The sequence below is a fragment of the Sander lucioperca genome, chromosome 23 (genome assembly GCF_008315115.2).
Source record: "Sander lucioperca isolate FBNREF2018 chromosome 23, SLUC_FBN_1.2, whole genome shotgun sequence".
Taxonomy (NCBI): domain Eukaryota; kingdom Metazoa; phylum Chordata; class Actinopteri; order Perciformes; family Percidae; genus Sander; species Sander lucioperca.
The window spans coordinates 2,342,241-2,358,417 of NC_050195.1; the positions used below are offsets into that span (position 1 = coordinate 2,342,241).

General features: G+C 41.0%; 1 protein-coding gene across 6 annotated transcripts in view; it reads left to right on the forward strand.

Moving 5' to 3' along the window:
- Positions 1-16,177, forward strand: part of armc4 (armadillo repeat containing 4) — a 58,539-nt gene that overhangs the window by 12,166 nt on the left and 30,196 nt on the right. For 5 of the 6 annotated variants that reach the window (XM_035998254.1, XM_031320273.2, XM_031320281.2 and 2 more), the window contains 2 exons: positions 723-869; positions 1,997-2,150. In XM_035998254.1, the coding sequence (XP_035854147.1) occupies positions 723-869; positions 1,997-2,150 (301 nt within the window). The remainder of the gene's footprint in view (positions 1-722; positions 870-1,996; positions 2,151-16,177) is intronic. The other variant, XM_031320289.2, reaches the window with a different exon arrangement.

Below are 16,177 nucleotides of genomic sequence, written 5' to 3' on the forward strand. Positions count from 1 at the left end.
TGGATATATAGAAATATCCCCCTGATGGAGTCGAGACACTGGTGGAGGTGATGAAGGGATAAAGGAAGCCTGAAGATCTGAATGGATGTGACGTGAAGCGGGGGCTTCTGATTGAGAAACCCTGGGCACTGGGAATGATGGGAACTGGAGGTTAATGGGAGGAGGGTCACATCGATTTTGCCATGACAACTGACAGCAGCAAAGAGTAGACAGATTTAAAGTTTGAATGCAACAACGCGATAGCTCACGGAGACTGTGGCAAAATCTGGTTGGTTTTACTGAAACGGTAACAACCCACATTCAGCTGATGACAATGCAGCTGATTAGCTTGGGAGAGAGAAATGTGAAGCATTGTAGGCTTTTCTCCTAAATGTGGAGACGGTGTCTACCTCCCTGACCAAAACTGGGAGCTGGTTCCACAGGAGATGGGCTTGATAGCTGAAGGCTCTGGCTCCCATTCTACTTTTGGAGACTCTAATAATTGGGTATCATCTACAAAACAGTGAACGTTTATGGAGTGTTTCTCTGATAATATTGCCTAATATTGCCTTTCCCCCAGCTTTCCCCTGCTACCACGAATAACTTACTTCCAGTGTACGAGCCAGTATCTGCTCATGTTGGGACACCCTTGTCTCGAATCATTAAATTATGATTATGTTAGGAAAATAACCTTTTTTTGAAATAAAAGCAGGCATAATGACTCTTATTTCACATCATTATAGTAAAGCTGAGGAAAAGAAACCCAGTAAGAGCTCTGGAGAGAAGTCTGGTGAAATACAGAAGAGAAAGCTGGGATCAGGAGCCAAGAGCAAGATGAAGGCAGAATTCTCTGTGTCCTCTTTACCTGGACGCCTTTCCTCCCAGAAAATGTAAGTGTCCCTAATTAGTTCTCTTTTGTCAGAAGAAGAAGGACTATTTCTTTTTCTGCAGTGCGAGTAATCTATACAAGATTTAGGAACTGATGAGGATAAAGAGCTAAATGCTCTTTTACCAGTGGTGAAATTTGTTCTGGAAAGTCTAACCTGCAAATATATTAGCAAAAGTTATTTCTTCCTCCAGCTGTTGGCAGCTACATCTCCTCAGCTGTCCCCATATTTGCATCTGCCAATGTATACAGACTTCTATCATCTTAAAATGACACTAGCCATTGTTCACTGATAGCATTCTTTGGTGTTCATCAGTTAGTGTACAGTATATGCAATAAAGAGCCCAGGGTGCATTCATTCAGTCACAGTCATGACTGCGGTTATCTGTGTTTTAAGCCCCCAACGTCTCCTTCCAGGCAGCGCTGCCTGGAAGGCACTAGGGTTAGGCAATGGTTATGGTTAGGGTTAAGGTTAGGGTTAGGTGCCTTGAAGTCAACGGTCGCAGCGCTGCCTGGAAGGAGACGTTAGTGGCTTAAAACACCATCGAGCCATGACTGCACACCTCCCAGGACAGTGTGTAGGCCTGGCAGCTTTGTGAAGATTCGGTGTTGATCATGTTGTGTCCTGGAAAATACTCCCTCATATAGACTGGCTCCTGTTGATAATACGCTCCCCTGGAAATGCTATTTGTATGTACATGGGAACTGTCCCTCAGGGGCCCCATTTGAATATGTACCAGATTTCATTGCTCCACAGTGCCCAATTTTCATGATACAGTTATCGAGAAACTTTAAAAAGCCATCTGCATTTCTGTTTGCATCAATAGCGTGTATGATGATGACGACTCCAGTTCTCCCATGACATTATTCCAATCTTTATTTTCCTACTGCTTAGATTCTGAGGAAGTTCAAACTTGACACTTGAATTTCAAAATCCTTAATGGGTCTCCTTGTGTGGGATGACCATGCTGTTTTTTCCATTTAAAACACCGGAAAAAGAGATTTCATGATATTCTATTCCATCCCTTTGTCTGGCTATGGATTGTCTAGTTGTTACACTATCCCACACCTTTTGTAGATTGTTATCTGGGGTCAGAAGCTTAGTGTTATATCTGCTCTTTTTTTGTTCAGTAAGACCCCAGCAGGATCCATGCCAGTGGAAGCTTTCAGTGAGAGTTCATCTGAGAGTGAGGAGGAGGAGGAGCAGCCAGAGCGCCGTCCAGAGAGTAACACAGACCTGCCTTCTGAATACTGGCAGATCCAGAAACTGGTCAAGTACCTCAAGGTATGGGAATGTTACCTTGCACACCACTGTTTCCTTCCTCTCATGAATTTCAACCCAAAATAGCGATTTGTACAGAGAGCTGTACTACCGCAGGCTGAAGCAGGCCACAACTGACAGGAAACAATAAAGTCCATGCTCTTTTCCTGTCATGTGTTCAAGAATTTTGATGCTGTCCTGAATCAGTATTCACATTTCAAAAACCTCTTCAGAATTGCAATGCATGGAAAATAATATTAAGTCATGGAGGTGCAGGAGAATTTAGGATAGCCAGTGTCATGAAAGGTCATTTTTCAATCAAATAATCCCACTGTCTGTTTTGCCTCAGTCATACTGTATCAAGAGGATGTCAGATTAAATAAAATATATATATTTTAAGCTGCACTTCGTAGGAAGATGCTTATTGAAGTTGTTGGCTCCGCTCGTGGATTCCTGGTTCCTGACACAGGCCTGTTTGGTTGCACGTGTGAGCCAAGGCACAGGGTAAAGAGCTGGCACTGTTTGCCCACACCGCAGAAGCATAAAATGAAGCGCGCCTGTGATAGGTCTGACAGGGCATATGGTGAATATTAATGTGTCAAAACATGGAAGGAAAAGAAAAGGGGATAGAAACGCCAATGACCCAGACTGGCTGGGAATACCTCCGACCACTTGACTTCAGAAATTACCCTACCTCCCTCAGCGGTCCCTATTATCTGTTTATCTGGACAGTATCATTCAGACAGATTATATTAAAACAGACTGCGTTTTCTCTATTTTGACAGTAAAAATACCTTAAATGCTGCTTCAAAGTTATTTCAATGTGTAATGATAGTCTAGTCTACATTACATATTTTCATAGAGTATGGGATTTCTTGATATTACAAACAGATTTGTGTTCTGTGGCTTTAATGTGAAACACTGGCTAAAACAAAACCCGACCTATGATTACTGATCTCTGATCATGCACTTATACCCTCACACACACGCACATGGACGTGTACACACAGATAGAAGAATAGATTCACATAGATAAACATACATAATCATAAAGACTTAGCATTCACCCTTAAAATTATGCACATACACATATATTGCCAGGAATGAGAGAACATACACACACAAAAAGTTTTTTCGGGCATCGCCGAATAGTGAAACTATCTTGTATGTACGACTTAAACTTTTACTTCTTTATTAAACAGTTTTGAAGGCGAGGCAGCCATGCTGAAGCCCTTAGGGCATGATACAAAGGGTATTGAAAGTTTGGCCAAATGCAGCATGAACAAAAGGTTTTACCTTCTTATTTAACAACAAATGTCTACTGTAAAACACAATGGAACTGCGTATAGCGCCGACTTGGGTTAAAAAGTGTGGATATATAGCACATGGCTATATTATATTCACTCGCATGTAGGCTGATGCTGTCATTCACGTGAATATTAAGTAGCCAAGTGTTCCGCTGGTTGAGAGAAAAAAGATGCTGGTTGCCTGAGCTAGCTGCTGAGTTTACAAGAATTTGCTTAGTAACAGTTAAACAGAAACAGTTAGACTACATTTCAGACAACTTTCGTTTCAGCTTGTTTGTAGCAATTTGTAATTTGTGCTGTGTAATGGCAGCGGATGAAAGCAGACTGAAATATTGGTTCTTTATGTTTTTGCCTGTTGAACAGATGTAGCCAAAGTATTGACTTGCTACTCACCGAGATTTTATTGCACTTTTAGGCCTAGGAGCGCCGGAACTCACCAGTAGCCTACTGACTACCGGCACCTCTGATTTTTGTCCACATGAGTACCATACTGTGTACCGCCACCTCCTGCGGAGTAGGTAATCACCCCTAAACGCCTGCGTAACTGCATCTCTCACATAGCAGCTTAACGCTGAGAAAACAGCACTGACTATGTCCTTGTTAACATAAATATTTGTAGTGGATAAACATAATATTGTAACCCTGATCGCTGGGCCACTGTGGCACCGCCCGACACAGGAGGACACCTGTGATACAGTGCGCAGCCCACAGACGGAGCATGATCTGTCCTCCCCCGGCAGTCACCGAATCCCACGCACCAGACCAGCAAGCCGCGGCGGGTTCAACCAAGGCAAGGGTTGCGTTTGTGGCAGAACAAAACATTTTGACAAGAGGATTGTAATGAAGTGGAGATTGCGCGCAGCAGCACAACAGACTTTTGCTCTGTGTGCTCTGCTTCTTGTCACTGGGGTGCAAGAAAATAGTCTTTTAATGTCTGTATCCTAATCAGTTGCATGTTTTCATACAAAAGGAGCTTTAAACACAACCTTATCACAGCTGAATATATGGCAACCCTTCCTTTTACAGTCCCCTAATTACCAAGTATTTACCTGGTTTTTACATAGTAATAATATTACATTATAAGGTAACTACCACTGCTAATAAGCATAGAGAAACTACAGCTGAAGTACGAGGTAAAACCTCAAGTATTACTCATCAATTCAAGAAACTACCATATAGTTCTGACCGGTTTAGGATGGTAATAACTCAGATAAAATTGTGTACTTCCTAAGAAAATAGGCATCTAATCTTTAGAAATATCCCCTCAATTACCCAGCAATAAAAGGTACCAATTTAGTTATCCAGGGTTTATTTTGTAACAGCCCACATTTTATTGTGTACTTTCTATGAATTTAGATAGTACTTTTAAATTAATTATTTAGTTTTATAAAGTTATTGTTCATGGCTATATAAGCTGTATTTGATTCACCCTAGAAAATGACATCAGTACTGAACTGGTAACACCCACTGGGTGGACAGTTTATCTCTTGGGCAGTAGGGGTGGAACGGTACATGTATTCGTATTGAACCGAAACGGTACGGGCGTATCGGTTCGGTACATGAATTTACACGGAGAATACACAGTATAAAAATAAATAAAACTTGCGTGCAAATTAATTAATGTAATGCGGAACTACTGTTATACACGCGGTTCTTTAGGGACACCTAATCTGTAGCCCTGCCCTTAGCTCTGAAGCTCCTGAGCTCCGCCTACATGTTGAGTCAGTCGGTCCAGTGAGTCCACACGAAGCAAACCAGTCCCTTCCATATACAACCAAACACGGACGTAGCTGCATCCCTTCTCGCCTCGACCACAAATGGCCTCCAGGCCCGTTTGCTTCCCTGTTTGCTCCGGTATTAGCTGTTAGCTCCGCCGTTAGCTCTTAGCTCCGCTATTCGCTGTTAGCTCCGCTATTAGCTGTTAGCTCCGCCATTAGCTGTTAGCTTCACCGTTAGCGTGTGAAGCTAACACCAAAACTCGTCAACTGCTCTGTGTAACCGAAGCTGCTCTTTTAACACCCCTGCTCTGTGCATTCACATATGAGAGCAGTGCTTGTCTCCCATATCACACTACTAGCTGATTGTCTTATTTTGTTTACAAGTTACAGATGGAGTCTGGAGATGATGCAGGGTACTTATTGTTTACTGTTTACATCTTACTTTATACACTTCAAGCTGTTACAGCTAGCTCAGTGGACAGCCTGAGACATGCACAATAAAAAAATTTGCCTTCTGCATTTTTGTTTTGCTTTTCCCTCCATTGTACCGAATCGAACCGTGATGTCTGAACCGAGGTATGAACCGAACCGTGACTTCTGTCTACCGTTCCACCCCTATTGGGTAGTCATGATAGAGCATCTTCACTGGGTATGTTCTTGTAGATGGGTTCACAATTTACTCAATCCAAAACTGAAACTGGACTGTAAAAGAAAGTCTTGTTTGTTTCCAGGTTATTACCAGGATATTACCATATAACTTGCAATAGATTACTCCCTTTGTTTGTGCAGTCAAGGTTCCACAAAATAACTGTGAAAAACATAAATATATTTACTCATTAAACAAGTTGAAACTGGACTGTAAAAGGAAGTCTATTTTGTTTCCAATTTATTACCAGGATACTACCATTAAACTTGTAATATATTCCTCAGTAGCACTTTACATTACTTTTCTGGAAGTTTCTGTGTAATAAACATAATCTGTGCTGCTAAATGCAAAATTTATTTCATTTCATAGAAATTTTAGATTAAACAAGCCAGTGTGTGCTAACTACTCCTAACGTATGCTAGCTACAGTAGATATCCAACGAAAGTCGCGGACAATTGCATTAAGTTTCTGTGAGCTGTAAACTCACCACTTCAAAATATCACATAACAGTAACATAATAGACAGTTAGAATAATAATAATACCTTATCTTCTTGTTAATTACATTCAATTAAAAAGACAACTTACACACAGTAAAGGTTATCGTATTCACGAACACCGTAAGAGCTGAGTGAGAAATAAACAAAAAAATAATGCTGCTCATTCTCAAAGATAAACAACAGCCATAACCATTTATTATACACTGCTTCTCATGCAGTTAGTCGAAACTCTGATTAAACACAAAGTTAAACCGCTGCCAATGAAGACAAAGTCATTGTACGATTGACCATTTACTGTCACACTTCCTCAATAACATGCTGGTTAAAACTGTAATAAAGACAATACAAGATATATACAGTCTCTGTCCTTAAGTAAACATCACATTGTACAAAATTGTCAACATATGCATTGCTTTCTTGCACAGTAGTTAGCTGTTACCATGACTACTAACATTGCTGTTAGCTTGTATACAGTTGTAAGTAAACACATTTTTTAAATAACTTATTAAACATACTTTTTTATCAAAATCCTTACTGGTATATTATCTTTAACATGTTCACTGTCAAAAAGATGGAACCTTCGGCATTGCCTCTAAGATGCTTCCCAGTGGAAGCAAGCGGAATAATGTCAGAGCATGCGTTTTTCTGCAAAAACAGGAAGTGACGTCATTGTATGAACAATAATATTAACTAATAATATTTTTCATATTATGTGAGACCTCTGGTTCACTTGATACACATTGAAATACGGTGTACACTAAACACCACACTTGTACACCATCTGGCTCATTGCTTTCATCTACACACACACAATTTAAACAAAAATTTGAATACAATATAAACGACAACATAACAAATGCTTTATGCATTTTCAAACAAGGCATCACACGTTGCCAGATGGGCTAATAACTTTTTTTAAGTATTCAACTAAAAACAATAAGAATTAATCGTGAAATCATTGGTTAAACTCAGCATCTTTTTTCTCTCTTCCAGCGGAACACGTGGCTACTTAATATTCATGTGAATGATGTCATTGGACTACATGCGAGTGAATATTAAGTAGCCACGTGCTATATATCTACACTTTTTAACCAAAGTCCTTTTGGGCTTCAGCACGGCTGTAACGCTCTGAAAACAGCTTAATAAAGAAGTAAAAGTTGAAGATGTACGTACGAGATAGTTTCTCCTACGTAGGAGATACCATTCGTGGCCAAAACCGAAGTTTAACTTGTACGTACAGGTTAAACCAAGGTTTTGGCCGACGATGACCGAAAAAAAATTTTTTTCACCTTGCCTTCCAGGGCTTACATAGATAGTTCACAGTGCAACTGAGTAAATCTTTCATAGAAAACAGTGCTGTAAATTCAACTCTTTGTAGATATTTTTAGCTTAGCAAAACAGAACATAATGGAAGGAAATTCCCACTCTGAAAGCAGGCTTCTACTAGTTCCAGAAAGGAAAAAAAGAAGATGTAAATGATATGAAAGAGGCAAATCCAGATAAAAAAAAAACCTCACTGGTTTGTATATTTTGTACTTTTCAGTGGGATTGTGGCATGAGCTTTAGGTTTGTGTGAGCGTTCCTGCTTCAACAAGATGCAGCACTGCAGTAACCAATGTGCCCCAGCTTTTTATCTGTCTGGAAACCACACAGCACAGTTATTTATGGGGTTTGTCCAGTAGTCATTTTATAATATCATTACCATCAGACGCTGAAACTTACCATGAGCCAAGTTAAATATCTGTTTTATTTTAGGAGATCTTTTTTTCCCCCCCTTTCCCTTGCACTATAGACAGCCGTTTGTACTCTAGGAAGTTTAACACTTTCATAAAGTGATACATTGGATGTTCTGTTTTGTGTTTTAATACTATTTATGTAGAAATATTTGCCTAGGGTTCCGATGTGTTTGTTTTTATACTTGTATGACTGGAGGTTTGTACCTGAAAAATGTACATGGTTACATGTTCTCTCACAAAATCCAGCATGCAGATTTCAGTCTGTGTCTAGCAAGCATGGGTATATATGTGTGTGTTTGTGCAGTGTATGTATGTCTGCAACACAGTGACATGGAAAATGAGTATTAACATAATTCACCATCCTTCTCCCAGTCTGTAATGCATCAGTGCTACATTATAAGCAAACATGTTTATTATACTATATTTAAGCGTATATTTTTTATAGGCTGTATTCTGTAAATAATGGAAATGACTTTGCTAATAGGACTGAATAACTTCACATGGTAAGTTAAGCAACTAAGCCACAAAATGTCATGTGAGTATTTTGTCTTAGTTTAAATTATTAAAATATTCTCCAGCTGCCATCAGTTAGGTTGGCTTGTGGCTTTCTAAACATAAACAATTTTATTCTCACAAATGTAAATATTGTGTCTGATACGCAGTATGTTACTAGTTAACTAATAAACATTCCAATATTGCATGTTGTAAAAATCTTCACAATTTACTTTTTAGAATATTCATAATTTCTTTTTTTTACTGAGCTGATGCTTTTTCTCATCTTTTCTGAACAGTCACAATGAAATAATTCACCTGACTGCTTTTAAAAAGTGCCTCTATTGCTGCAACCTTTCCTCATTGTTTCATCATTTCTGTTTCTATTACTATAAGTTTACTTTAAATGTAAAAGTACTGTAGATTAACAAACTGAGCAGGGACCTTGACACACATGGTATTGTGTTCATCCCTCATTAAGGCTGCTCCCCCTCTGGTGGACAGTAACAGTACTACTGCCCTGCTCTTCTCTCATGAGAACCATTCTACTAATTGCTACACTAAAACGTATCCTGTCTCCATTGTACAAGAGCCAGTATTAGCTCATTTTCCCAACAGAAGTGAATTTGTAGCTAATTATATTCTAAGTAGTTACGCCTTTTTGATGCTTGTTTTAATAACTGCAACACTCAAAACATTTAATTTTCGAGCCTGTAATGTATTTACAACATGTCTAATCTGGGGAATTTACTTACAAGAATAATTGCATCATTTCATTCTCATGAGTTAAACAACTTTTCAATTCAAAGACCCGACTAGACATTTGCTCAGCGTGCACTGCACTCATTTTATGACATAAAGGCCTATTAAGTGATCAAGTTTTATGTTATAGGAGATACTATGTCAAATATAAAGCAAGAAACAACCAGTACTCATTAATTCTATCCCTGCAGTACCTTTCCCATAATAGAGCAGGAGATTGGGTTTGTTCTTGTCATTAGTAGCCTTCCCTCTAAGTCTGCTGTAGACTGCAGAGAAGTATAAAACCTCATGCATCTTCTATGAGTCGACCTCTGCCAAGAGCCGCTACTTCTCTCTTACTACACTGAGCTCTATGAAGCGCTGGCAGTGGCTTGAATCTACCTGTCACCAGTCCAGCATTGCAGACATACACTCTTATGTATCTGTGTACTTATACTCAGTATGCATGTTTACCTCTGCTGGCATACAGTCCAAGCCACACACTCATGCACAAAATATCTACAACAAAACATTAAGAAATTGAGAAAAGGTCCTGAAATCAACAGGGTATCATTGACAGCCCTATTCACCCCATTCCTGCTCCCACATGCTTAGTGCTGTGATTTATAGTGGCTCATGCAGGCCAGTCTGTGTCTGCAGAATCCAGTCTGCTGCTCCAGAGGAACCACACAAGAATAAGACCGCCATTCAGTAGTGTGAAGGCATCAGCTATTTAGTAGCTCAGACTGAGACACCTGCAGTAAAGGAAGAGACAAAATGCGTAAAGCATCTTTAAGTGGCTGGATGAATGGAATTTGATCCCTCATACTGCTTAATGTCTTCTAATATTTCTAATTATGTAAGTCTGTCAGACAAGGCGATAAGCATTTAAAGTAGTATTGTTATTGACTGTAGTTGCATAATGATTACTATTTAGGGATACTTTTGACATATACCCTGTCATTACTGTAGATATTGATTTTCTGTCACTTGTTATTGTTTTGCATTATGAGTTATATGTATTTTTTTTATCCACACGTGCTGTGTGGCTCTATGGAAGGCAACGTCTTTGTTCCAGACTTACATGTCTTACTTTAAGTTTATTTGCACATTTAAAAATACACAAGCAAAGCAAAGATAATAAATAATATACATTGCAGGGACAGGCAGAAAACCTACTGGGCTTATTTGAAGCTTCACCCTAAATAATGTTAACATTTCACAATGTTATAGAGAAATATCTCAATCTAAATTAGTTTTGGATTGATTGCCATTCAATTTTGTGCAGACGTGCGTATACTTTGGTGATCCCCTAACTTTTTCTCATTCCCCACTATGAGGTTGAAATTTGTGGTGCAGAACAAAATATCTTATTTTACAACTACTGGATGGATTGCTGCAAAATGTGCTCTAGAGGATACATTCGAATAACTTTGGTGATTCTCTGACTTTTCCTGTTTAATTTTTTCAAGGAAAAGCTTGACATCTTCTGGATGGATTGGCACACGATTTTGTACAGTCATTCATGGCACACCCTGTGTAGGCAACCATCCAGAGGATGAGCCCTAATGACTTTGGTGACTGACTTCCTCTAACGCCACCATCAGAATCAGAATCAGAATCAGAAATACTTTAATAATCCCAGGGGGAAATTATGAGACCATGAGGTTGGCATTTTTGATTCAGAGTGAAATGTCTCGGCAACTATTAGATAGATTGCTTTCGAATTTGGTAGAAATTCGGACATTCATGTCCCCCACAGGATGAATCATACTGACTTTATTGATCCCCTAACTTTTAATCTTAGCCCCATCAGCAGGTCAATGTCAATTTACCTGCGAAACTAATAACATCCCCATCAGCCTAGTTGTACTTTGTGTGTAGTGCTAATTAGCTAATGTTAGCATGCTAACAGGCTAAACTAAGATCATGAACCTAGTGAATAATATCTGCTAAACACCAGGATTTTAGCATTGTAGCTGTGAGCATGTAAATGATAGCATTTAGCTCAAAGCATTGCTACTGTATGCCTAAGAAGAGCCTCACAGAGCTGCTAGCATGGCTGTAGACTCTCAGTCTTGTTTTCCACTGGGTGAAATTCATCAAGACATTCATTACTACTGTAAGCAAATGTCTTCAACGGTGGAAGCTCACTTGGGTTTATAAGGCAGACCGGTAAACATTTCGGTAAATCTTTCTATGAAGCCTGTCTCTATAATGCATCACTCTCACCCAACATGTCACATTCCCCACCCATGATAAAGGACACATCCTCGATCTGGTCTGCTCCACAAATCAACCGGTGCTCGACCTCCATCCATGCCTCTTTCCCTTCTCTGATCACAAACTGATACAGTTCACCATCACTTCTCCAACCCCACGCCCCCGCCTCAGAGAAATCACCTTCCGCAACCTTAAATCAATCGATCCCCACCATCTCTCTGAGCTACTCTCCACCACTCTCCACCTGGACTCAACCTTGTCTACCTCCCTCAACACTCTGGCCCCCCTCAAAACAAAAACCGTCACTTTTAACACCTCTTCACCCTGGTACACACCTGCACTCCGGAAAATGAAACAAACTGGCCGTCAACTTGAACGTCTGACAAAGAAATCATCTCTCACAGTCCATCATGAAGCCTATAAACTCCACCTCATTGCCTACAAAGACACCCTCATTGCTGCCAAGTCTGCCTACCTCTCCACCATCTTCACTGACCCCTGCCGAAACCCCAGAACCCTCTTCTCCACAGTGAACAACCTCCTCAAGCCTCGGACCAACACCCTCCCTACCTCTACTCCGGATCTCTGCAACTCATTCCTCCACTTTTTCGCTGACAAAATCAACATCATTTATCAATCTCTATCCCCTGTATCTGACCTCCCAGTATCTACTCCACCACCTACCACAGCCCCTCTTCTCCCCATCTCTCCTGACCTCCCGACCCCTCCTCCACACTGCCTCCTCTCCCAGTTTGACCCAGTCACCCCTCCTTAAATCTCCAAACTCATCAGCTCTTCCAAACCTACTACCTGCTCCCTTGACCCCCTCCCTACTCCCCTCCTGAAGTCCTGCCTCCCCTCCAATCTGGTTTTCGCCGCCTCCACAGCACAGAAACCGCTCTCCTCAAAGTCCTCAATGACCCCCTCACCTCTGCTGACACCGGTTCCCTCAACATCCTTATCCTCCTCGACCTGGGTGCAGCCTTCGATACCATGAGCCATAACATCCTGCTCACCAGGCTCAAAGACCTCGGTATCGAAGGTACTGCACTCCACACTCATTCCTACCTTTCCAACAGATCCCACTTCATCTCGCTCCATAACCACACCTCTGCCACAGCCACAGTCACTCAAGGCGTTCCCTAAGGCTCCGTACTCTGCCCCCTCCGCTTCATCCTCTACATCCTCACCCTTGGTCAGATACTCCACCACTTCAACCTGGATTTCCACTGTTACGCCGATGACACCCAGATCTACCTCAGCACCAAATCCCCCCACAATCCTCCCCTCTCCCACATCAACTCCTGTCTGTCAGCTATTAAAACCTGTAACACAACTTCCTCAAACTCAACAGCGATAAAACAGAATTCCTCCTCATAGGCTCCAAATCCACACTCAGCAAAATCAGTAACCCCACTCTCACCATCGACGGCACCATTGTCTTCCCATCTCCCCAGGCCCGCAACCTTGGCGTGATCTTTGATTCCACCCTCTCCCTTGAGCCCCACGTCCGCCATGTCATTAAAACCTCCTTCTTTCACCTCCGCAACATCGCCAAAATCAGACCCTCTCTCACACCACCCGCTGCTGAAAGAATCATTCACGCCTTCGTCTCCTGGACTACTGCAACTCACTTCTCCTTGGCATCAGCTCTACCTACATCAACCGACTCCAACTGGTCCAGAACGCAGCCGCACGACTTGTCACCCGCACCAAATCCTGGCACCACATCACTCCAGTCCTAAAACAACTCCACTGGCTTCCCATCTCCCACAAGATCACCTACAAAATCCTGGTCCTCACCTACAAAGCCCTCCACCATCTGGCCCCCTCATACCTCACTGACCTCCTCTCCCCCTTCCAACCCTCACGGTCCCTCAGATCCACCTCAGCCGGTCTCCTCTCCATCCACAAGTCCATCCTCCCCAGTTTTGAGGACAGAGCCTTCTCCAGGGCAGCTCCCAGGCTCTGGAACTTCCTTCCCCAAGAGATCCGCACCTCTGAGTCCCTCACCATCTTTCAGTCCCGCCTCAAGACCCATCTCTTCACCTGTCCCTATCCGTAGCCCCACGCCCCCCTCCCTTTTCATCTGTGCCTGAATCTTGTTTTGTTTTGTTTTGTTTTTGTTTTCTACCTTGCCCTGTAAAGCGACTTTGAGTCCTTGAAAAGCGCTATACAAATTAAATGTATTATTATTATAAACACAGTTATGTGTTATAATCGTCTTATAACGCACTATAAGTATAGTTATAAGCACTCATGAATAATCATAATGCTTTATAACTATAATCATAACATTATAAACCATTTTATAATGACTTATAAGGTCAAGTATCATAGTACTGGACTTCTGGTTACGACGGCGTAGTGAGCGGCTGTGCTCCTCGTGCTGTTGTTAATCCTGGAACAAATACTACTTAAATAATCCCAAGGCAGCGCTGAAGTTGTTGGACAACCCCTCGACAATGGACATCATGAAGTCTATACAGTCGTTCAAATAAGATTTTTCACGCTGAGATTAATTGTGTACTGACAGCAATTAAAAATGTTCAAACCGACATTAAAGAATGCAGTGGCTGCATTGCTGAGGCTGAGCGGCGCATATCCACGGCAGAGGACAAGATTAACACGCTACAAAAAGGCTCGAAAAAAACTTGAAAAGACAACAAAACCCTAAATAATAAAGTTGAGGACTTGGAGGGCAGAAGACGGCGCAATAAAGTCCCTATACTGGGTATACCCGAGAGAGAGGAAGGCTCCGACCCCTGCTCTTACATGCAGGGGCAATCTGTTGCACCACACACAACTACCAACATTAGCATCATACAGCCATAGATGGAAGAGAAAAACGTGACTTTCCAAAATTCTGATTGCTTCCACTTTCGTTTCCTTCTGCCTTTAATAATTTGCGTTTTACCATCTCTCTTTTTAATGCTGTCAACTTTTTGCTGCAAACAATCTGTTTTCTTTGCTCCGGTTGCTGTCTTACAAGCACATGTCCTCTCATGCAATCATAAAGGTGAGTCATGATCTGTCAATCAAATACAGCTAGAGGCGGGACTTGACCAACGTATCTGAGTAGTCTCGCATTGCCAGACCTTCCTCCACAGCGCTGCAAAGGAGGGTCTGGCTAGTCCACACAACATTCCCGAATGATAAAAAACATGCTCTGGTTTATTGGCATTTCTTTAAACCAATCACAATCGTCTTGGGTGGCGCTAAGTGCCGGACGGAGCAACTGTGCCTCTGCAAAATAGCCTCGGGAAGGAACTTTGGTTTAACATGCTCTTTCAAAAGTTGTTTAAGTTGTGCAGCAGAAAACTCAGATTGGACAGATCCAGCTAGCTGTCTGGATTTACCCTGCAGAGATCTAAGGAGCAGTTAACCATAGTCCTCATAAATCGACCGCCGTTTAGATTACCAATACAACGAAAGCGGAAGGTGACGGAAATAAGGGACAAGGGGAAAAATTTCCGGAGGCACCTGAACAATCATAGAAATGAAACGTCGTCGATATAGACTACTCTGTGAGTGGCTGATTCCTCTCCATCCATTCAGATAAACAAAGCAACACACATAAATACATAGGCTATTTCAACCATTTTCTGGCACTCAGTTCCACCAAATTGATTTTAAATATTAGGCTACAATGTATTACAACCATGAGAAATACACTATGATCCTTGCAAAAAATAATGTCAGTGAGTGACAAGCTCACTTCACAGGTGAAGTAGAAATGGTTTCAGGTATTATCTATAATTTGAGTAAATTGAGTCTTTATATTACATTAGTGAAATGTCCACCATTCAGTTGTTCTTCACCAAAAAGTGGGAGTACTCAATTTCTGACCAGTTAAACATATAAATACATTTTACAAGGTTTTCTGGGTTCTTCTTGCATAGATTTAAATATATGTTTTTCACTTTATTTAAAGTGCCCAATGACCACTTAGAGTAACTTATAATCACATTATAATACTTTATAGCAGTAATTATTATACATTATAAAATCATTATAATGTATTAAAATGATTAGAATTATAATACACTATGATCCTGGAAAAAATGAGTGAGTGATGAGCAATTATAATATTAGTATTATTATACTTGACCTTATAAGTCGTGTTATGATTATTGTTATAAACCATTATTATTATTCACAAGTGCTTATAACTATACTTATAGAGTTTTATAAGCAGATTATAACGCGCAACTGTGTTTATAATGCATTATAGAGACAGGGTTCATAGAAAGTGTTACCGAGATTTAATTTAGATTTTTGAAGGACTAAATTAAACACATCACTAGTTTTGTTTCCTAATACCCAACATGGCCTAGGAAAGTTCAATCAATATTTGTGAACATGAGCTACTCTCTCTCTCTCTCAAAGCCAGAAACCAGAGAAGTCATTCTCAAACTTGTTATGTCATCAAGTATAAAGTCTGGAACTGGTCCATAGACAACAAGAAGGGCACTTCGAGAGCACAGACCTCCACCAAGGCCATGCCCTAGAGCCCTGCACGGGCTTAATCTCTCGCTCCCACCTGCAGTGTCTGTGTCTGTGTCAGTAGCAGTTCAGGCGGAGAGTGGTACTACAGCACTGGAGAGGGCTAGACTCGCTTTTAAAACAAATAAATTCAGATGAAGTTATGCAAAGTTGAAGGGGGCAAAAGCTGCTAAAACAGACACTA